Here is a 22,464-nt window from a genome sequence, read left to right as displayed (position 1 = left end):
TAGACTGTATTATTCTTCTTGATGACCAATAACTTTTTTTTTTCTCCAAAAGACACCTCTGCTGACGAGCTTTCATTAGAGGGCAGACATGGCCTCTGGAGATGCTGAGATGGCCGTTTTTGGGGAGGCCGCTCCTTACCTCCGAAAATCGGAAAAGGAGAGAATTGCAGCCCAAAACAAACCTTTTGATGCCAAGTCATCTGTCTTTGTGGCTCATCCCAAGGAATCCTTTGTGAAAGGGACAATCCAGAGCAGGGAATCAGGAAAAGTCACTGTCAAGACTGAAGGGGGAGAGGTGAGTCAAAAACAAGGCTGAAGAACAACATTTGAACCCCACTTTGAGCTTTTAGGTGATACATATGGATCCGTTGTTTCCTTGGCAGACCCTGACGGTGAAGGAAGACCAAGTCTTCTCCATGAACCCTCCCAAGTATGACAAGATTGAGGACATGGCCATGATGACCCACCTCCACGAACCCGCCGTGCTGTACAACCTCAAAGAGCGTTACGCAGCCTGGATGATCTACGTAAGTGGCAGCAGCAGCTTCCTTTGGGCAGCCTCAGCAACTGCTGGGCCAGGCTCAGGGGAAGCCAACGTGCTGTGTCCCTTCCTCACAGACCTACTCGGGTCTCTTCTGCGTCACTGTCAACCCCTACAAGTGGCTGCCGGTGTACAACCCCGAGGTGGTGTTGGCCTACCGAGGCAAGAAGCGCCAGGAGGCCCCTCCACACATCTTCTCCATCTCTGACAATGCCTATCAGTCCATGCTGACTGGTGAGTTCTTGATTTCCTTTGAGATGCTCTTGAAATTGTCTGTCTGTAGAGGGAAATGTAGGGCATTCTCTGGAAATATGGTGCCATATTTAAAAAAAATTGTGTGTGTGAAATTAATGGAAGACTAATGCACTTAACTCTAATAGTCTGTGAGAGCTGAGTGTCAGTGTTCCCATTAGAATCAATAAAGACCCAGACATAACCTAGAGGGTGTAAATTCACTGGAAAGCAATCACCTATTATGTGGTGTACACCTTACACCTGTAACGGAATCTTACAAATATGGATGGATTTATGTATCTTAATCACTACATTAGTCTCAGATGGAGAGTACAGGGTACAGTTAAATGACACATACCCTATAAAAAATGGGTGCAATATCAATTTAAATTTTCAAGCATCAGTCCTGACAAATAAAACAGAGATCTCTTCCTTAAACAGGTATCTTAGCATCACTTGAGGCACTTATTACGCAAATGGATTTCATTAGGTTGATGATGGCCATGTGATCTAAATTACATACAGCCTTTAATGATCTCTGGAACTCCTGCACTGGCCTGTATCTGCATCTATAAATCAATTGCACTGTGTAGTGAAAAGTAAACTTCAGAAAACAATATCAAGGAAAAAATAAAGCTTTTAGCATTTAAACTGAGCAACTTCAAAAAATTTCTTTGTGCTTTCTCCTCTTCCTTTCACCTCCTCTTTTCCTTATATATGCATTGAAATAAAAGGTGTGCAGGATTTTAGAACTTGTTCTCTTGTTCTTTTCTTAGACACTGGGAAATGCATTCAGAATAGAAAAATAAAAAATGAATTTTGTTGATGCATAATCTCAAGAATGCATAATTTCTCTATATATAGGGATTAAAAAAATAGAGGTGAAAAAAGGTAAAAGAGGTCAGATGTTTCTGTAATTAATGATGCCTCCAAATTTCCATAAGATGACTCAAGAAACTTTAAGCTTCAGAAGAATTTACATACAAAAAAATTACAACTTAAATATTTTCATTACTTGTACTTGCCTATTAAGAGAGAAATAAGTAGCTCGATGAAAAGACAATGTCAGGAAAGGCATAAGACTACTGAAGTTCTAAGTTCTAGTGAGAGAATCTAAGTTTCTCTGAAGTGATTCCTTTACAGAACTGCGTTGCTAATACTTGAATAGCTGATTGCATCAAAACTAACCACTAGAATTCCCTGGGCACTTTTTGCTATTTTTTATTTCTGGATCCTCTGGAAGCTTCATTTCTTATTTTTCTCTTAGTTTTTGAATTTCTTATTTGTCTTTTCTTATCTGTTTCTTACCTCTGTCTCTTCACAGATCGGGAGAACCAGTCCATCCTGATCACGTACGTACACCCCCTGCGCGGGTCCCTGCGGGGCTGCCCGGTGCCAGGGGACCTCCTGCCTGACCACGCTCCCTCTGCTTCTCTCTTGCCTTGGGCAGCGGAGAATCCGGTGCTGGGAAGACTGTGAACACAAAGCGTGTCATCCAGTACTTTGCAACAATTGCAGCCAGTGGGGACAAGAAGAAGGAGGAACATGCATCAGGCAAAATGCAGGTAAATCAGTACCCACATATTGGAATCAATGCTTTCCTTTTTTCCTGACATGATTTTTGGAAAGCATAACTAGCAGTAATTATCTCCATGCAGGGGACGCTTGAGGATCAAATCATCAGCGCCAACCCACTGCTGGAGGCCTTTGGAAACGCCAAGACCGTGAGGAACGACAACTCCTCACGCTTTGTGAGTTGTTACTTGGGACAACTGTCAACACCAATTTGAATATTCTTGCTGTCTAGATTGGTAAAATAGTTCTCAGTTGACTTTCCTGCTGCTTTCAGGGTAAATTCATCAGAATCCATTTTGGTGCCACAGGCAAACTGGCTTCTGCTGACATTGAAACATGTAAGACACCCTTCTGGCCTGATCCCCTTCCTTCCAGCCTTCTCCACTTCTTGTGCTTGACTCTGTCCTATCATCCTTGCCAGATCTGCTGGAGAAGTCCAGAGTCACTTTCCAGCTCAAGGCGGAAAGGAGCTACCACATCTTTTATCAGATCATGTCCAACAAGAAGCCAGAGCTAATTGGTAGGAAAGATCATTAATCTTTTTTGAAGGAAGATTGCTGAGCAATAGTTCATTGCGTTATCTGGAAACTAAAACAAGCTTGTTTTTCTCTTCCTGTTGCTTTCAGACATGCTTCTCATCACCACCAACCCTTACGATTTCCACTTTGTGAGTCAAGGTGAGATCACAGTTCCCAGCATTGATGATCAGGAGGAGCTGATGGCCACAGACGTGAGTAACTTTACCAAATGATCATCTGGTGGATTTGAGCCCTGGTATATGTACATTTGTGTTTCTGTTGCCAGAGTGCCATTGACATCCTGGGTTTCAGTGCTGATGAGAAAACAGCCATCTACAAGCTGACAGGGGCTGTCATGCACTATGGGAACCTGAAGTTCAAGCAGAAACAGCGTGAGGAGCAGGCAGAGCCTGATGGCACTGAAGGTATCAGCAGATTCAGCAAGCATTCCAAAAGAGATAGTCTTTATTACATAAGGACTTAGGCAGATTTCAGGCTTTAAATGTGTAAACTAAGAATTAGACATGTTACTCCATGATTAGATGCCAGCTGAGGCATTTATCTCATTTATTGATACCTGTACTCTTTCCATTGTGACTACTATATAAGAGATCACACTGACAGGAAGACAGGAGACTTGCATGTCAACTGCTGTAACATTGCTAACCATACCTAAGTTGAAATACACCTTGCAACCTCTGCTGTATTATGGAGTAGTGAAATGGTTCAGCCCTAACAAGACAGAAGGCTGTGCTCTTCTTCATCCTCACCTACTGGAGAAAACTCTGACATGAGATGTGTACTTCATTAGTCTCTGTCACAGCAGCAAGGACAGTCCACACCTCCATCTTTCTGAGTGATAAATCTTCCTGCTATATGACTAGAAAGTTCCATACTGACACACCTGAAAGAGGGTAAAGGCAATGAGCTCAAATGAGGAAATGTTTGCAGAAAATGAAGTTCAGAAAGAGTCCTGAATGCAAAAGAGAAAATAACATTGTAGCTTTGACAGATATGGTGCAACCTTGTGGAGAACACTATTGGGCTACTCAGTCAAGCACTGACTTTTAGGAAGTTTTGAATATCTACACTTCTGTCTTTTCTGGCATTCAGTTGCTGACAAGGCTGCCTACCTGATGGGTCTGAACTCAGCAGATCTGCTCAAGGCCCTCTGCTACCCCCGCGTCAAGGTGGGGAATGAATACGTGACCAAGGGCCAAACTGTGCAGCAGGTAGGAAAAATATGGTAATGTGGAGCATGCTGTGACAGTTTCCACTGTTTCTCCTCTGCTGTGTATAGTAACCTCCAAAACTTTCTCTGTGCTTTAGGTGAACAATTCAGTGGGTGCCCTGGCAAAGGCTGTCTATGAGAAGATGTTCCTGTGGATGGTTGTTCGCATCAACCAACAGCTGGACACCAAGCAGCCCAGACAGTACTTCATTGGTGTCCTGGACATTGCTGGCTTCGAGATCTTTGATGTGAGTAAGATTTCGTAACAGCTTTTTGGAAGTGACAACTGAATGTTATGATTGATTTGAGACACATTTTTAAAGAGAACATAATATTATCACATGATTATTGCTATTTGTCTTTTTTAAGTAAAAAAATGACTTTTCAAAGGACTTGTATTATTTCAAGATGCGGAAAATCAAAGGTACAAAATGGTCGAATCATAGAAGTTCATTGTTTATATGATTGGGAAAAGACAGTATAAAAATATGTAATCATGATAGTCCTAAGCTTGGGTTTATTCTCCCTGTTACTTGATCTCATTTTAAACAGCATGTATAATTTATCTTTAAATTTTATTAATGAAAATTGTGGACAATTAATTTGATTCTTCTCTCTTTTTCATAATGTCATAAAGCAGGCTGAAGAAATGCATGGGAAATCAAGTTAACTGCATTCCTCAATTTTAAAAGATTGCAATTATTGCTGCATCTTCAAATATGAGTCTTTCTTATTTCCAGTTCAACAGCTTTGAGCAGCTGTGCATCAACTTCACCAATGAGAAACTGCAACAGTTCTTCAACCACCACATGTTCGTGCTGGAGCAGGAGGAGTACAAGAAGGAGGGGATTGAATGGACATTCATTGACTTTGGCATGGACCTGGCTGCCTGCATTGAGCTCATTGAGAAGGTGTCCTTTCTGTCCAAATCAGTTACATGCATGGAATCTCTGTTATTACTTGGTCTCATTTTCCAAAGAGATCATCTGTGTTCATGTTTTTCTTGTGCTGGGTGGCCGAGACCTGGAACAGCACTCCAGGTATTTCTTCTCAGAGCTGAGTAGAGGGGAAGGATCTGAGGATCCCTGAGCTCTTAGCAGCACAGTGTAGATGAGGATGAGTTGGTGGCTTTTCTGCAATGTTGTAATGCTGGCTCGTGTTCAACTCATCTCACACATCTATGCTTGCCAAGAGAAACAGTTAAGAAGCATGTGAGAATATTTTGGCTTCTTCAAGTATATAGTCTGTGAAAGTGGCAACAGGGTAGATGTGTTTTGGAGATTATTACTCAGATATCAGACTTTTGGTGAGAGAATACATAGCCACATTACAAAATGAAGTGAAAAAGGTGGTCATCTTCTCTAAGTACTTCTCAGTAAACAGAGTTATGGAGAGGACAGTGTTTCATATTGTCATATCTATAATAATTTCATCAGCAAAGGCATTTCTATAATTTTGAATGAAATAGCAACAGTGAAGAAGTTGAGTCTTAGTTGATATCCTCTGACTTAATATGGGAACACCTTCCTTTCCTAACTTCAGCAACTTTCCAACCAAGAGATGTCTCCTTTCTAATCTGTTTCTCCCTCTTGTCTGTCATATTCTCTCCCAGCCCATGGGCATCTTCTCCATCCTGGAAGAGGAGTGCATGTTCCCCAAGGCAACTGACACCTCTTTCAAGAACAAGCTCTATGACCAGCACCTGGGCAAGTCCAACAACTTCCAGAAGCCCAAGCCTGCCAAAGGCAAGGCTGAAGCCCACTTCTCCCTGGTGCACTATGCTGGAACAGTGGACTACAACATCTCTGGCTGGCTGGAGAAGAACAAGGACCCTCTGAATGAAACTGTCATTGGGCTGTACCAGAAATCATCTGTGAAGACCCTGGCTTTACTCTTTGCCAACTATGGCGGAGCAGATGCAGGTCAGTTTTGTGGAAATTGTATTTTTAATGTGGGACAAACTTTTCTCAGAATTAAAGCCATAAACACTAAACATTTAAAATTGCTTCATGTTAATTTAATCCTTTTTGTTTCCCTTTATTCAATTTGAAGAGGCTGGTGGTGGCAAGAAGGGAAGCAAGAAGAAGGGTTCTTCCTTCCAGACTGTCTCAGCTCTTTTCCGGGTATAGTGCTGTATCTGTTATCTCTGAATTGTGAAGAAAGGGTATGAGCTAATATTAAATTTGAAAGAGTTATTTTAAATTACTCTAAAGGGGGTAAATTTCTTTGGAAATTCCACATCAGGTTTTTCAGGGTCAATTTTAACATTGCAAATATGTCCAAAAATGGGCATTCAGTCTTCAAAATCATGTAAATCCACTAATATGTGCTGGTTTTCTTTTCTTTTTATTAGGAGATATCATTCAGACCCTCATATTTTTATGTCTTTGCGTCAGACTAGAATGGTAATATTACTATTCATGCATTTTTGCTGAGGAGTTGAAAATAATTTCCAAGACGATATTCATCTCATTTGAATAAATCCCTATTTTTTGAAACTTAAGTAGATTGACTTTTGAAACTAGAATGTGAAAAAACTAAGTCATTTACTCTTTGTGAATGTGTGAAATCATACATTAGTTTTCACTGAACCAATAACAGCACTGTAGTATTTCAGTCTAGGTGCTCATTATCTTCAAATAGAAGAAATTTTTTGGTTTCTGTGGCTTTTTCTAAGCGCTCCAAAACCCAGCTTGAGAAGCTGTAAAATCATAACCTGGGCTTGGTGCATCAAACATTCCATACAAGGAAACTCACACTGGTGATTGGTTCCTCTAGGAGAACCTCAACAAGCTGATGACCAATCTGAGGAGCACTCACCCCCATTTTGTGCGCTGTATCATCCCCAATGAGACTAAAACACCTGGTAAGCTGCTCAGGCAGAAAGATCCTCGCTCTGACACATCCATTCCCCTCTGCACTGCAATCTGTGCCATTCATTTGTGCTCTGCATTGCCAGGTGCCATGGAGCACGAGCTGGTGCTGCACCAGCTGCGCTGTAACGGCGTGCTGGAAGGGATCAGGATTTGCAGGAAAGGGTTCCCCAGCAGAGTCCTCTATGCTGACTTCAAACAGAGGTGAGAGCTCTGTGCTTGTCAGCATCATTAACAGCAATGTTGGTTCATTCATGGGTCCATTTAGGCTGTGTTCTAATTTTAAAAAGAGCTGGTGGGGTTTAGTGTTTGGGAAAAAATAGCCTTATCTTCTTCTGATTCCACAGATACAAGGTGCTTAATGCCAGTGCCATCCCCGAGGGACAGTTCATTGACAGCAAGAAGGCTTCTGAGAAGCTCCTTGGCTCAATCGATGTGGACCACACCCAGTACAAATTTGGACACACCAAGGTACAAACCCCCCCCATTCACTGCATCCCTGGGCTTTGCTCTACCTGACAGTGATGTGCTGCAACATTCCCTCTCTCAAGGTGTTCTTCAAAGCTGGGCTGCTGGGACTCCTGGAGGAGATGAGGGATGAGAAGCTGGCACAGCTCATCACCCGCACCCAGGCCAGGTGCAGGGGCTTCCTGGCGAGGGTGGAGTACCAGAGAATGGTGGAGCGCAGGTACACCTTACTCTTCTTCAGTTACAGTCACTCTGCTTGGGGGAAAGTGCTGATACTTTTCAGACTGAGAATATTCATTACACTTTTTAATTATACCTCAGGGAGTCCGTCTTCTGCATCCAGTACAACATTCGTGCATTCATGAATGTCAAACACTGGCCATGGATGAAGCTGTTCTTCAAGATCAAGCCCTTGCTGAAGAGTGCAGAGTCTGAGAAGGAAATGGCCAACATAAAACAAGAGTTTGAGAAAACCAAGGAAGAGCTTGCAAAGTCTGAGGCAAAGCGGAAGGAGCTGGAGGAGAAAATGGTGAAACTTGTGCAGGAGAAAAATGACCTGCAACTCCAAGTACAGGCTGTGAGTTTATCACCTTTAGTTTATCACTCAGAAAATGAGTCTATACATTCAGATCAGAGTATAAAAGACTCTGTCATGAATTTGGGGAATTATCCATCATATGTATATGCAAGTGAGGAAACAAATTCTGCAAGTGATGTGATATCTTAAGCACTTTGACAAACAGTGCAAGATACAGAGAGTTTCAAGTGGGAGTCACTGTTTTTGTCTTCAGAGGAAAGAGGCAAATGTAGATCCTCAACACAAGGTAGAAGAATGAATTAATTTTTCAGTAAAATGCAAAACACAACTGAAAGTAGTACTTCTGAATGCAGGTGCAGGAAAAGTCATTCTCTCTTTGCTTGGTCACTAGCAGTTAAGATCCTTCTCTTACTGAAGTTGAAGATGAGGTTCAGATGCTACCCAGTGATAAAAGATTCAGAGCAGAGAAAGTTCAAAACATTAGAACCCACAAAACTCTGTCTCCCCACCAGGAAGCAGATAGCTTGGCTGATGCTGAGGAAAGGTGTGACCAGCTCATCAAAACCAAAATACAGCTGGAAGCCAAAATTAAGGAGGTGACTGAAAGAGCAGAGGATGAAGAGGAAATTAATGCTGAGCTGACAGCCAAGAAGAGGAAATTGGAGGATGAATGTTCAGAACTGAAGAAAGATATTGATGACCTTGAGCTAACACTGGCCAAGGTGGAGAAAGAAAAACACGCCACCGAAAACAAGGTATGAGGTAGAACCTGTCAATCACACTCACGGAAAAGAGCTCTGTGCTATAACAGAACTTCTATATCTGTTTCCTTTCTTTATATTTGTTCCCTTCTTCCTAAAGGTGAAAAACCTGACTGAGGAGATGGCAGGCCTGGATGAGACTATTGTGAAGCTGACAAAAGAGAAGAAAGCCCTCCAAGAGGTCCATCAGCAGACCCTGGATGACCTGCAGGCAGAGGAGGACAAAGTCAATACTCTGACCAAAGCCAAAAGCAAGCTGGAACAGCAAGTGGATGATGTAAGCACACAGACACAGAGCAGGAACAGGACAGGGATGGAGCCTGACCTGGCTGGTAGAGCACTGAAGGTCTTGTTGTGTTTAGCTGGAAGGGTCCCTGGAGCAAGAGAAGAAACTGCGTGTGGACCTGGAGAGAGTTAAGAGGAAACTGGAAGGAGACCTGAAGCTGGCCCAGGACAGCATCATGGATTTGGAGAATGATAAGCAGCAGCTGGATGAGAAACTGAAGAAGTAAGTGTAACTCTGGGGCACCTGAGTGCTGGGCTGGACCACTTGTCTTCTTTCTTTGAGCTCTAACATGGTTCATTTTGGCCCAAAGGAAAGACTTTGAAATCAGCCAGATCCAGAGTAGCATTGAGGATGAGCAAGCCCTGGGTGTGCAATTTCAGAAGAAGATCAAGGAGCTGCAGGCAAGTTTCTGTTCCTTCCCCTCCCTTGCTCAGGCTCAGCTCAGGCAGGAGGAGGGCACGGGTGTGAAGGGTCCCTCCTGTTCTGCAGGCGCGCATTGAGGAGCTGGAGGAGGAAATTGAGGCAGAGCGAACCTCTCGCGCTAAAGCAGAGAAGCATCGGGCTGACCTGTCCAGGGAGCTGGAGGAGATCAGCGAGCGCCTGGAGGAAGCAGGAGGGGCCACAGCAGCTCAGGTGGAGATGAACAAGAAGCGTGAGGCAGAATTCCAGAAGATGCGGCGGGACCTGGAAGAGGCCACGCTGCAGCACGAAGCCACGGCTGCCGCCCTGCGCAAGAAGCACGCGGACAGCACCGCTGAGCTGGGGGAGCAGATCGACAACCTGCAACGTGTGAAGCAGAAGCTGGAGAAGGAGAAGAGTGAGCTGAAGATGGAGATTGATGACTTGGCCAGCAACATGGAATCTGTCTCCAAAGCCAAGGTACAGAGTTTTTGTCGCATTACTGCCCTATTACACATGGCCTAATACACAATTTTGACTCTGACTGTATTTTGCTGTCCCATCCAGTTGCATTGTTTTTCACATTGAGAACAGCATGCTAGAACTGTGTGGTAGTCTTCTTTCTTTACATGACTTTGACACACAGGCCACCCTGGAGAAGATGTGCCGAACACTGGAAGATCAGCTCAGTGAGCTTAAGACCAAGGAAGAAGAACATCAGCGCATGATCAATGACCTCAGTGCTCAAAGAGCTCGTCTGCAGACAGAGTCAGGTAACATATGTGTTAATTACACACCTGACCATACCCCCCTGGAATGGAACAACCTGTAACCCATGATAATGAGAAAATACTGATGCTTTATTCAAATTGATCTATTTTCTGTAAGCTGGTATGCTGTGCTTAAAAGAGATATTGAGTGAATATTGATTTTAAATGGCAATCTGTCTGAAAACATTCTTAGGTGAATATTCACGCCAGGTGGAAGAAAAAGATGGTTTGATATCTCAGTTATCCAGAAGCAAACAGGCATTCACTCAACAGATTGAGGAACTAAAGAGACATTTAGAGGAAGAAATAAAGGTAAAGTTACTTCCTGTAGGGGGTTGATTTTGGATTTGGAATCTGTTTTCTTTACATGTATTTCCTATTCTCACATAAAATCAGAATGTTAGCTCTATTGTTTAATTTTTAAGCTATCTATCAAGGTGAGAAATTTTACCTCCTCCCTCTCTGGTGTGGAAAGCTGAGGAAGACATCCCCCCCAGCATGGATACTGAGACAGGGAAAAACAGTTTCAGGTCTTTATTCAGATTTATGGTGCCATATAAAAAATGATTGTGATATATCTAAAAAGAAACTGCACATCTTAGTCTACATTTTCACAGTGGAAGCTGAAGCTTTAGAACATATTTGAAAGGATTCAATGATTTGCAGCTGTATAGCTCTCCTTCAGAATTTACCCATTATCTCTCCTGAGAAGGTTTTCTAGATTCTCAAAACATGGAATGAATATGCCATTTTTTTCTCGGACTAACTTTAAATATTTTAATCAAATAATTTTCAACAACTTTCATGAAGTTAACATTTTTACAATCTCACAGGAAATTAATTGTCCCAACACAATTGTCCCCACAGGCCAAGAATGCCCTGGCCCACGCCCTGCAGTCCGCTCGCCACGACTGTGACTTGCTCCGGGAACAATATGAGGAGGAGCAGGAGGCCAAGGGGGAGCTGCAGAGAGCCCTGTCCAAGGCCAACAGCGAGGTGGCTCAGTGGAGAACCAAATACGAGACAGACGCCATTCAGCGCACGGAGGAGCTCGAGGAGGCCAAGTATGTAGTGATATGCAAAGAAGAAAAGTAAGACTGAAAATTCAAAGGTGACATTGCAAGAAAAACATCATAATATTATAAGGAATAAGTCATGGATTTGATTTAGGGAAAAGCAATAGAAAATGAGAAACTTTATCCTATAATGTATTTAGTGGTATAGTAAAAGGCAAAGCCTACAGACAGCATAAATGTAGGCCTTAAAACTCTGTGACTAAAACCTGCAAAATTATTAGGCACACTATATAAAAAGCACAGATTGGTACCCAGTATTCATGTGAGCTGACCTTACGTCTCCCAGGAAGAAGCTGGCCCAGCGTCTGCAGGATGCAGAAGAACAGGTTGAGGCTGTCAATGCCAAATGTGCTTCTCTGGAAAAGACAAAGCAGAGGCTGCAGAATGAAGTGGAGGACCTGATGATTGATGTGGAGAGATCCAATGCTGCCTGTGCTGCTCTGGATAAGAAGCAGAAGAACTTTGACAAGGTCTTTGACAAGGCCTCCAGCACCAGCACTCCTGGCCAGAGCATGCCACTGTGATGGCCACAGCCCGACTCACACCCCGTTTCTCTTCAGATCCTGGCAGAATGGAAGCAGAAGTATGAGGAAACGCAGGCTGAGCTGGAGGCCTCGCAGAAGGAGTCGCGCTCTCTGAGCACGGAGCTGTTCAAGATGAAGAATGCCTATGAGGAGTCCTTGGACCACCTGGAAACAATGAAGCGGGAGAACAAGAACTTGCAGCGTAAGTCCCTGGCCCTCTGCTCCCCTCACTGGCCTTTCTCACCATCAGCCATGACCACCATTGTTCATGGGTCTGTGCCTGCAGATCTGCAGAGGTGCCTGTCACCCTGGTGGGACAGGATCCTTCCCATTCTGCTCTGTGCCTGACCATGCCATTGATCCTTGTTCCCACAGAGGAGATTTCCGACCTCACAGAGCAGATTGCGGAGGGAGGGAAGGCAATTCATGAGCTGGAGAAAGTGAAGAAGCAGATTGAGCTGGAGAAATCTGAAATCCAGGCTGCTCTGGAGGAAGCTGAGGTACATGACCATAATCACTGGCATCTGCAGTAAATAAATGAAGAAAAAGGGCTGAAAAGGCCTGGGTTCCCCTCCCTTCTGTCTGGGGAGTACAGACAGCTGGGATTTATGGAAATATCCTATGGTTTCCTAAAAAACAAGCAACTTTATTAATGCTTTTATCAATGTTTGTTTCCCCCTGTCCAGGCCTCCCTGGAACATGAGGAGGGGAAGATCCTGCGCCTGCAGCTTGAGCTCAACCAAGTGAAGGCTGAGATTGACAGGAAGGTAGCAGAGAAAGATGAAGAGATTGACCAGCTGAAGAGAAATCATCTGCGAATTGTGGAGTCCTTGCAGAGCAGCTTGGATGCTGAGATCAGGAGCAGGAATGAAGCCCTGAGGCTCAAGAAGAAGATGGAGGGAGACCTGAATGAGATGGAGATCCAGCTGAGCCATGCAAACCGCCAGGCTGCAGAGACACAGAAGAACCTGAGAAACACGCAGGCAGTGCTGAAGGTTTGTTCAGGAAAGCTACAGAAATAGAAAAATGATATCCCTGACATTTTTGCCACTCAAGTGACCACTGACACCTGGTCATTTCTTTTCTCTTTCTTTCCAGGACACCCAAATCCATCTGGATGATGCTCTCAGGACAAAGGATGACCTGAAGGAGCAGGTGGCCATGGTGGAGCGCAGAGCAAACCTGCTGCAGGCTGAAATTGAGGAGCTCCGGGCAGCTCTGGAGCAGACGGAGAGGTCGAGGAAAGTGGCTGAGCAGGAGCTTCTGGATGCTGCCGAACGAGTGCAGCTCCTCCACACCCAGGTCAGGGCAGGGAGAAAAATCTGTGTTGACAAAACACAGAATTTACCAGAGGACCAGCAGTACTAGAAAGGCCTCCCTACTGCTGACCCCAAGGAAAGGCGTGTTTTGCATCCATTCCCTTATATTTTATAAACACTCATTGGTACAATAATTACATGATAAGAGGTGGAAGCTGGAAGGGGAAAGTCTTTGTTCAGGCAGAAGCTTTATTTTGGCACATTTTATAATTAAACTCTTGTCACGTCCATCCCATTGCACAGAACACCAGCTTGATCAACACCAAGAAGAAGCTGGAAACAGACATTGCCCAGATCCAGGGTGAAATGGAGGATACCATCCAGGAAGCCCGCAATGCTGAGGAGAAGGCCAAGAAGGCCATCACAGATGTGAGTTGGGCGCTCCTGGCATTGCTGATGATGAATGTAGTCTCCCCAAAATATCTCCAGTCCTTAAATGGCTTTGACCCTTTGCTCTGATCAGGCGGCCATGATGGCAGAAGAGCTGAAGAAGGAGCAGGACACCAGTGCCCACCTGGAGAGGATGAAGAAGAACCTGGACCAGACAGTGAAGGACCTGCAGCACCGTCTGGATGAGGCCGAGCAGCTGGCACTGAAAGGAGGGAAGAAGCAGATCCAGAAGCTGGAGGCCAGGGTGTGTAGGGCTGGGGTTGTGCCTGAGTGAGCGTGTCCTTGCAGAGACATTGGCAGGGAAGCTGCAGGGATGGGTTTGTCCTTGCAGAGACATTGGCAGGGAAGCTGCAGGGATGGGTTTGTCCTTGCAGGTGCGGGAGCTGGAAGGGGAGGTTGATGCTGAGCAGAAGCGCAGCGCTGAAGCCGTGAAGGGCGTGCGCAAGTACGAGCGGAGGGTGAAGGAACTGACCTACCAGGTAAGGCAGGAGGGCTCCTGCTCTCACACGGTTTTCTCACAGCAAGGCATGTTTTACACACACCATTCCCAAGGGGAATTGTTAACCTCATGTGATGCAGAATCAAGAATTGACTCTCTTTCCTGTTTGCCAAACACTCTAGTCTGAGGAAGACAGGAAGAATGTCCTGAGGCTGCAGGATCTGGTGGACAAGCTGCAAATGAAAGTGAAATCCTACAAGAGACAATCTGAGGAGGCTGTAAGTATCTGAGTGCTTGTCAAGAACCACTTCCCAGAGGGCTGTTTGGCCATTGATGAGACAAATATAAGAAATTTAGAAGATGTCACTCATTTATAAAGGCATTCTTCAAATTCTCATAAAGGTTCATAAATCAGACTTGCCAACGGATCACGAAGAAGACTGCTAAGGAGAGCAAGTGAACATAGTATTTTTTTGCATCCGAATCACAATGAGTTTTATGACTGATATCAGTAGTACAATATATAAAGAAATTTTGGAAATAATTTAAGAGTTTTGATAGCAGACAGGGAATGTGTTCAAAGTCCCCTCCCAAACCACTTTGTGTTATAAGTGTATATAATTGTACAAGGAACCTTTGCCTGTTTCTAGGCATGCAGCAGTCAGGGATGTCCTGAGGGAAGTCCTACAGACCCTGAATTTATGACTGTCTGAGCATGGGTTCTTCACTGCAGAAACAGTCCAGCACAGAGTAGAGCTTCTGGTTCTGTTAACGCAGTTTATGAGAGGAGCCCTCTTGTAATGGTCGTCTCTCATAAATTCCTAACCCCCACTTAAAAGTCTGGAGATGTAATTGAATATTTGATTCTAGAGCTCAACAAAATCACATTTCCAGCTGCCCATTATCCAGCTGTCCATTTTGCTTCCTTTCCACATTCTAAAGGAGAATTATGTTCAAATCCCATTATGGTACTTCTACAGTGGATCTTCCTCAAAAGCAAGGATGTCGTGTGAGCAGTGGTAGAAATGGGATAGAGATTTGTGTCCTCCCTCTAGTGAAAAGCTGTCCTCAACAAAGCCAAGGGGCAAGAGGAATGAAATCCCTGCCTTGTGCTCCTCACCACTGACTCCCTTTCCCCACACAGGAGGAGCTGTCCAATGTGAACCTCTCCAAGTTCCGCAAGATCCAGCACGAGCTGGAGGAAGCCGAGGAGCGGGCTGACATTGCAGAGTCACAGGTCAACAAGCTCCGAGCCAAGAGCCGGGAGTTCCATAGGAGGATAGAAGAGGAAGAATGAGAATGTCACAAGGCAGCAAAGTGTCCTGAGGACTGCACAAAATGTGAACCTCTTGGTCACTTTCCTTCTGCCATGAGTCTTTGTACCCACCTCAGTGTCTAGTGAATAAAGACTGTAGTAGATTCCTCTGCATACACGCTATGAACAACTTATTTGGGTTTTGTTTTCCTTGGCCAATTGCATTGCAGAAGAAGCTTCCTTACTTTTCCTGTCTGGGCCAGAAGGGAGAAGCTGGTGCCAGTGCTGGATTCAGGATCCACAAACTGAGAGGCAGGCCACTGATCTGGAAACTCCTGAAAATCCAGCCTGTGCTCTCTCCTGTCTCCAGCAGCTCCTTGTCCAGCTCCTGCCTTCACACCCTCCTAATGCTTCTCCCACTGTTCTTTTAGCACAGCTTCTTTCCCATGGGAGAGTCAAGAGAGCGTGATCTTTTGCTTTTTCCTTTCCCTACTTTTGATTGTGATGCTGAGCCCCCACAAACCCTAAACACCAATCTCTGAGTGCGTCACCAGAAGCTGCAGTGCACTGCACTGGGAAGGACTGACAGTTCTTTGACAGAGACAATTTCAGTCCCAAAGAGCATGGTTACAAGACACCAAAAGTGACCCTGCATTGTATCATCTCCCTCACCCTAGATTTCCTCAGCTGCTGCCACCAGCTGCTGCCAGTTTCTCTTGAGAGGGCAAACAGCTGAGTCTGCCTGGGGCCATGTGCTGGAATGACTCTTAGGACTCTCCCTTAGTGCCCAGCTCTAGCCCACTCAGCTTTGGAGGTGTTTCCCAGAAACCTCAAAGGCCATGGAGCTCTGTGAGTACACTGAAATGCTGAGTCAAACATGTTAATGGTAGCTGAGGGCTATGAAGTTAATTTGGAAATCCTTTCAGCAATATCAGCTCATGAAATTGCCCCCACTGTTGTAGCGCTGCTCCTTTCTGAAGCTGTCAGAGGCAGTCACCCCAGCTCCATGTTTCAATAGTCCTTGATGCAGTTGTCCTGCCAATGCAGTGAGGAGGCAATGAGCCCTACTGTCACATGAGACACCTAGAGAGTTTCTTTGACAACATGTCCAAAAGCACTGTCTGAAAGGACACAGTGGGAAATGACTAGCAAGTCACTGAAGAAGCAACACCCTCATTGTGGGTGTGACTGCATCTGTTCTGACCTACTATAGCCTTGTTTGGACTCTTTTGCAAAGTCAGCTGCTTCTTCCTCCAGCTTTCTGCTTGTTTCTCTTGCATGCACCGCCTGGTATCTCTCTCACTCTCATGGTCGTTGTTGAGAATAAAGCAGGTGGCCCCATGCCCTGACCTCAGGCACAGCAGCACACCCTCAGACAGGACCCTGAGCACAGCAGGGCACTGCTGATGGCACTGGGGACTGGCCCTACCCCCCAGAAAACTCACAGCTTCCTCTGCCCTCTCCTGCACTCCAAGGCCACACCAAACTGCCCCTCAGCCTTCACAAGAGCCATTGCTGGAGGAGGGGACAAAGCTGAAAGGAGCTTTGGAGAAGGCCCCTAGCAGGAGGATCAGCCCCATCATGTGTCTCCTTTCATCCTCAATGTCAAAAGCCCAAAATAGCCCCACTCTCCCAAGACTCCTGTGCGGGGTTGTGCCTGTTTGTGGGCATGATTTGCTTCCACTAATAGCGCCTGAAGACATTCCTGGCCGGGTAGGCTGCCTTCTATGTCGCAGTGCAACGTGCTGCCGTGGAGGAGCTGGACACGTGTGCTGTGTCCCAAGGCAGCAGCTGCTATTCTTACCCCAGAGAGACTCTCTGCAGCACAGCTCCATTGCCAGCTGAAAGGTTAAACATCAGAATGGGGCCCAGCACTGTGGCCGTGGCCACTCCCTGCTGGGATCTGCTGGCCCATGGGCAACATAGTCGGGGCTCCGTGGGGTGCATGGGGCAACCCCTCTCTCATTTTAACCAGCAAATGCAAAAGACAGGCCGGGCTGCAGCTCTGAAGTGCACCATTTTACTGCTGCCTTCCTGGAGTTCCTGTCTGGGTGAGGATGAAGGCAGAGGCAGGGCTTGCTCCAAGGCCCAGCAGTGCTGCAGGGGCTGTCCATGTCCCTTTGCTCAAGCTGGGCCTTCCCAGCACTCATTTAGGGAAGGCTGCAGGGCCACACACCACAGGTCCCTCAAGTGTCCCAGGAGTATCAGGGCTGCAGGAGAAGCCCTGGCTGGGCTGGTGGCTCTGACATGATGGTTATGGAGACTCAGCCCTGCCTGCAGCTGGACTCCCCTGGCCCCCTGGAGAGCTCAGGAAAGCCGTGTCCCAGCTGGGTACAGTCACCGTGGGCGATCAGGCAGAGAACACGGAGCCCAGGACATCAGCTGGGATGGTGGCTGTGCCTTTCCCCTCAGGCCTTGGCTGCTGCTCTGACAGCACAAGGTCCCCTCAGCTTGGCCCTTGTCACCTGACACCGAAGGACAGCCGTGTTCCTTTGGGGATCCTCGGCAGGACGCCGACAGCATTACTGCCGCTGAGGGGAGCAGGGGGTGCCGGTGCCACGGCTCCATCAGGCTCCTGTCAGTCCCAGGGAGCTCCCGGGACAGCAGCTGAGCAGGCCCTCTGCTCCAGACACCCAGTGCCAGGGGATGGCAGCCTGGAGCCATCGAGGGGACCCTGCTCTGGGCCCTGCTCCACTGCAGACCTGCAACGACATCTCACTGAAACCTGTGTGCTTTAAACCTGCTGAAACTGCCTGGCCCATCTCACTGAAACCTGTGTGCTTTAAACCTGCTGAAACTGCCTGGCCCATCTCACTGAAACCTGTGTGCTTTAAACCTGCTGAAACTGCCTGGCCCATCTCACTGAAACCTGTGTGCTTTAAACCTGCTGAAACTGCCTGGCCCATCTCACTGAAACCTGTGTGCTTTAAACCTGCTGAAACTGCCTGGCCCATCTCACTGAAACCTGTGTGCTTTAAACCTGCTGAAACTGCCTGGCCCATCTCACTGAAACCTGTGTGCTTTAAACCTGCTGAAACTGCCTGGCCCATCTCACTGAAACCTGTGTGCTTTAAACCTGCTGAAACTGCCTGGCCCATCTCACTGAAACCTGTGTGCTTTAAACCTGCTGAAACTGCCTGGCCCATCTCACTGAAACCTGTGTGCTTTAAACCTGCTGAAACTGCCTGGCCCATCTCACTGAAACCTGTGTGCTTTAAACCTGCTGAAACTGCCTGGCCTACCTGTTAGGAGCAAATCACAGCAGAGGGGTTAAACTCCTGCCAGCTGGGTCGGCCACTTTCATGTGTTTCACTGGGACACAACAAAGAACAGGTGGGATGGACCAAAGAACATCTGGGAATATTTGGGTTATCAGTGCTGGAAGAAAAGAACTTGAGCTGACAGAAACAGCCAGTGCTCGGTGCACAGGGCCTCATCTGCACTCTGCCCAGAAAGGGAACCTCAGAGGTGCTTGGAGGTGTGTGGCTTACAAAAGGACAGCACACAGTGTCCGTGCAGCTGAGGCTGCAGGCACAGAAGTGTCCTCCAGCCACCTTCTGTGCCCTCCTGCCAGCTTCTGTGCCCTCCCGCCAGCTTCTGTGCCCTCCTGCCAGCTTGTGTGCCCTCCTTCCTCTTGCAGACAGGGATGAGGCCTTTTCTCTCCTTCTGCCCTGGCATGTTGCAGTGAGTTGCCCACAGCTACAGGAGGGAGGGGCTTTGGAAGGCCAAGAACAGATATTTGGCCTGTTTAGGTGAGCTGTATTTCGTGTCCTTGGTTGGGTGGATCCCTTGTCCAAGGAGTAATTTGTGGCCAGAATGTGACTTTTCCATGGTGATAGAGATACGGAGATGGACACAGGCTGTCCCAGCATGAGTCTGACAGAGACCTGGGTCTTCAAGACTGGTGGCCAGTGACCAGTCTTCATGACTCTGGCCTAAAAAGAGCTAATGGCAGGTAAAGAATACATGAGCATCCTGTCCTTTGATTTCTGTTGCCTTTTAAAGCAGGAGTGTTCAGTGCCACATTTGGAAACCACACCATGTATCTGCCACAGGAACTGCCCTTTTGACCACACCATGATTATCACAACTACTTGCCCTGATTACCTCACATGGTTGTCACATTGCAGACTTTGTGACGATCCTGAGAGATTTTGGGACAGGGACATCCAAGCACTTTAGTAGGGTGAAATGGCATCAGAATTAAAAGTAAGTCTGAGAATCTGGAGAAGTTGTCTCAAATAGTCAGATGTAAATGCAATAAAGAGAAATAAAGTACTTTTGTGAAGATTAGACAAGAAAGTTCATGGCTCTTGAATCAAGAAGAAAATGAAGTGGAGGTTATAACGCATCAGAAGTTAACTTTCGGGGAAAACAGGATATTTTGAGATTTCTGAAGGTTTCTAGGGATGTTTTGGTTTGTATTTGTGTTTCTATTTTATTGCAGCAGTCCTAGAACGTTTATTTAGTAGGAAAGAAATCACTGGGTTGGGTTGGTAAATAAGTGAATGAGAAAACCAGCATTTTATTTTGGAGAATATATTTTGAACAATATAAAATTATTAAAATATCAACCACAATTATAAATACATTAAAAATATAATAGGCTAGACTTGGAAAATTATCATATTCCTTAGGATTCTAAACTCATATCACTGAGCATTTTATTTTGCAGAGATTTTTAGAATTCTTACAACTTCCTGTAATTTTCAGTCTAAACTAATCATTTCAAACAAGGTGTGCTCTTCCTAAAGTCATCTTTAGATAGATTATTCTAGTCCTATATGTTCTTCTGGGAATTACAGCACAGCTTTATTGCAGGTCCATTTTATATTATTGGGACACATGTAGAACACCCATGAGAAACCAAAGTTTTACTATTCTTAATGTGTATCCTCTCAAAACTGAAAGCAAATTTTGTGAACCCTCTTCTTCCAATGTAAATAATAAATATGGAAATTACCAATACAAAACATCTGGTATCAATACTGCAATCTTTTTCTGCACTTGAAAATGCCTTGTACAATTTGGTTTTAAAGTTCTGATGTCCTTCTTGTTTCATGGAGAAAGGTGGTAAACATTTTTCATGTAATCACAACATTCACTTAGAGGAAAAAAAAATAGTTGTGCAAATCTAAGCAAATGTATAGTGTAGCCTCACTGCTTCCTTTGCAGGTACAGTCAACAGAGAAACAAGCCAATTAATCAAGCTAATTTTATTTCATAATGCTGTTCTCATTTGTTCTCCTTCCATGCCATTATCCAGCTCCATTTGCCTTTCCCTTCTTCCACTGCCATCAGAGCCTGTCCACCTCACTCACCTGTTTGGTAACGGAAGATTTTCAGCTGCTTTGACATGTGATGGAAAGGGCATCCTTAATGTCACCTCCTCATCCAGAACCTGCTGCTCATATTTCTTTCTCTGACAAATGCTGTGAAGATGGGAAGAATTTGAGTAACCATAGAAATCTCACGCACACAGAAAGCAGTTTATCATTAAGTCTAAAAATTCTGTGAGTCAACTGTCACTAATCTCTAGCTGGTTTTACCCTCCCTCTTCACTTTTATTTGCAAGACTTACTTTTCCTCAGTGGGCCAACACTTAAGTCTCACCAAGCAAAATAAAGACATTCTTAGGTTAAAAATATACTGTTGAAACTTCAGAAGTCACATATATTTTCCCTGCTGTGAGGTCAAATAATAACTGTATCAAGTGCTGTGGAAATTAGTCTCCAAAGGAAGGAGCAGGATCAGAAGATCACAAAGCCACCTCAGTCCATTCAGTTACCCTGAGAAACAAGGATGTTCAGCACAGGCTCAAAGGCCAGCTCTCTCATGTTCTGTTCTTGCAATGGCCAAGCCACTAACTAGCCCAGAGTACCTCACTAGGTTACTTAATCTCTTCTTTGTTAGGCTCATCACTGTTTTTTTGCTAGACATAATCCCCAACTGTTTTTCTATCCATCCATTTTAGGACTGCTCATCTATAATGATAGCTCAAGTCTCTGAAGGATTCATCTTACCCAGGTAAAAAATTACCCAGATTGAATATGCCATAACCAGAGAAAGTACTCAATATATTTCATTCAGTTCAACACAACACCTATCTTTCAATAGAATAAGAACTTTTAATGTGAAGTTCTTTCTTACCATCTCCAGGATCCAGTGTTCAGCCACATCTTAGCAAAAGTGTCACAGTGAGAAGCTTGCACCAGAGAATTAATGTTGTGGCATTTCTCCTTGTCTCATGCCAGCATTCCTGAGAGGTGTTATTTTACCCAGGGATCTTCAGTATGAGGCTACACATTCCTTCTCAGTCATTAAGGATCCAAAGGCAAAAAGGTCCCTCCTGGCATGTTTTATAAATATTAACAGCATAGCAGAGAATAGCATTTGCAAGCTGCAAATCCCATTGCATTTGCAAGCTGCCAATCCCATTGGAAATTTTCCTTCTAGATTAATGTAAAACTAACATGAAGCAGTAAAAAATGCTGAACATCTTCCATTTTTAACAAGAAACTCAGATGCTTATCTTTGTATTTTGGATCAAGTCAGTATATGAGACATCTTTTCTTGCATGTTGATAATTTCATTCCTACAGCTAAAGGCTTCTCATTAGAAGATAAACTATTCCAGTAACCCTGTGTATTTTCCAAATCTATGTGATAGTAACCTATTTTGGCAACAATAAGTATGTATATGTGTTCCAGGTGTACTATTTGGATTAATTTTCTTTTCTTGGGTCACTATGCTGAAACTAATTATTTCTAAAATGAGAAGGGAGAGAATTAATTAAAAAGATTTCACCAAAATTCTTGATTTTTATCTCCAAAGTATGAAACTCCTCTGGAGATTTTTTCTCTTTGAGACTGAAAAAGAAGTGTTGGAAAGTGTTAGCATTGAAAGAACACTCCATTCTAAAATGAATGATGTAGTGAGTTTGTCGCCTGGATTCCTATAGGAGTTACAGCAGAGCTCAAATCCTTTCTATTCCAGCAAAACTTGTTGCATCAACTTCTTATTTACAATTCACATTATTGCATCTTCTCTCACTGCTTGTTCCTTCTCTCTTTACATCCCCTATCCTGCATTACTCTTTCTCAGTTTCCCCAGTGATGAGTGCTCTCATTCTCCTCATCCTCACCCACCTGACCTCAACATGTCCCTGGAGACGTGTCCCTTGCATGAGCCCCAGCCCAGGTACAGGGTGGGACAGGCTCACACACGCTGCTCCTCTGCTCTGCCAGCTGCGTCTGGGCTGACTTTA

General features: G+C 45.0%; 1 protein-coding gene and 1 long non-coding RNA gene across 2 annotated transcripts; one reads left to right on the top strand and one right to left on the bottom strand.

Annotated features, from left to right (window-relative positions):
- The first annotated feature begins 73 nt into the window (after positions 1-73).
- LOC131585722 (myosin heavy chain, skeletal muscle, adult-like) lies at positions 74-15,387 on the top strand. The gene is made up of 38 exons (XM_058852123.1): positions 74-295; positions 384-527; positions 619-775; positions 2,100-2,127; positions 2,226-2,340; positions 2,434-2,526; positions 2,625-2,688; positions 2,772-2,870; positions 2,977-3,080; positions 3,155-3,293; positions 3,982-4,100; positions 4,198-4,347; positions 4,840-5,010; positions 5,712-6,021; positions 6,152-6,222; positions 6,878-6,965; positions 7,059-7,176; positions 7,320-7,443; positions 7,524-7,660; positions 7,762-8,017; positions 8,491-8,733; positions 8,840-9,016; positions 9,102-9,247; positions 9,336-9,426; positions 9,515-9,904; positions 10,071-10,197; positions 10,388-10,506; positions 11,062-11,258; positions 11,557-11,740; positions 11,831-11,996; positions 12,170-12,294; positions 12,481-12,789; positions 12,893-13,096; positions 13,357-13,482; positions 13,577-13,747; positions 13,878-13,982; positions 14,125-14,220; positions 15,087-15,387. Exons 1-38 carry the CDS (start codon positions 89-91, stop codon positions 15,237-15,239), a joined length of 5,823 nt encoding a protein of 1,940 aa, XP_058708106.1. The 5' UTR covers positions 74-88; the 3' UTR covers positions 15,240-15,387.
- Positions 14,227-22,464, bottom strand: LOC131585727 (uncharacterized). Its single transcript, XR_009279027.1, has 4 exons — positions 22,346-22,464; positions 21,348-21,546; positions 20,519-20,629; positions 14,227-14,385 (listed from the first exon to the last, which is right to left on the bottom strand). It is a non-coding gene; the product is annotated as an uncharacterized LOC131585727 (long non-coding RNA).

This window comes from Poecile atricapillus, chromosome 17 (assembly GCF_030490865.1).
Source record: "Poecile atricapillus isolate bPoeAtr1 chromosome 17, bPoeAtr1.hap1, whole genome shotgun sequence".
Taxonomy (NCBI): domain Eukaryota; kingdom Metazoa; phylum Chordata; class Aves; order Passeriformes; family Paridae; genus Poecile; species Poecile atricapillus.
The sequence above is the reverse complement of the archived record's forward strand: the minus strand, read 5'-3'. Positions and strand labels throughout refer to the sequence as shown.

Bases quoted from the DNA above. Each gene is read 5' to 3' on its own strand.
- LOC131585722 (XM_058852123.1), top strand. From the start codon at position 89: ATGGCCTCTGGAGATGCTGAGATGGCCGTTTTTGGGGAGGCCGCTCCT. The intron at 2,527-2,624 runs GTGAGTTGTTAC...TGCTGCTTTCAG, and splicing joins ACGACAACTCCTCACGCTTT to GGTAAATTCATCAGAATCCA. The intron at 13,983-14,124 runs GTAAGGCAGGAG...CAAACACTCTAG, and splicing joins TGAAGGAACTGACCTACCAG to TCTGAGGAAGACAGGAAGAA.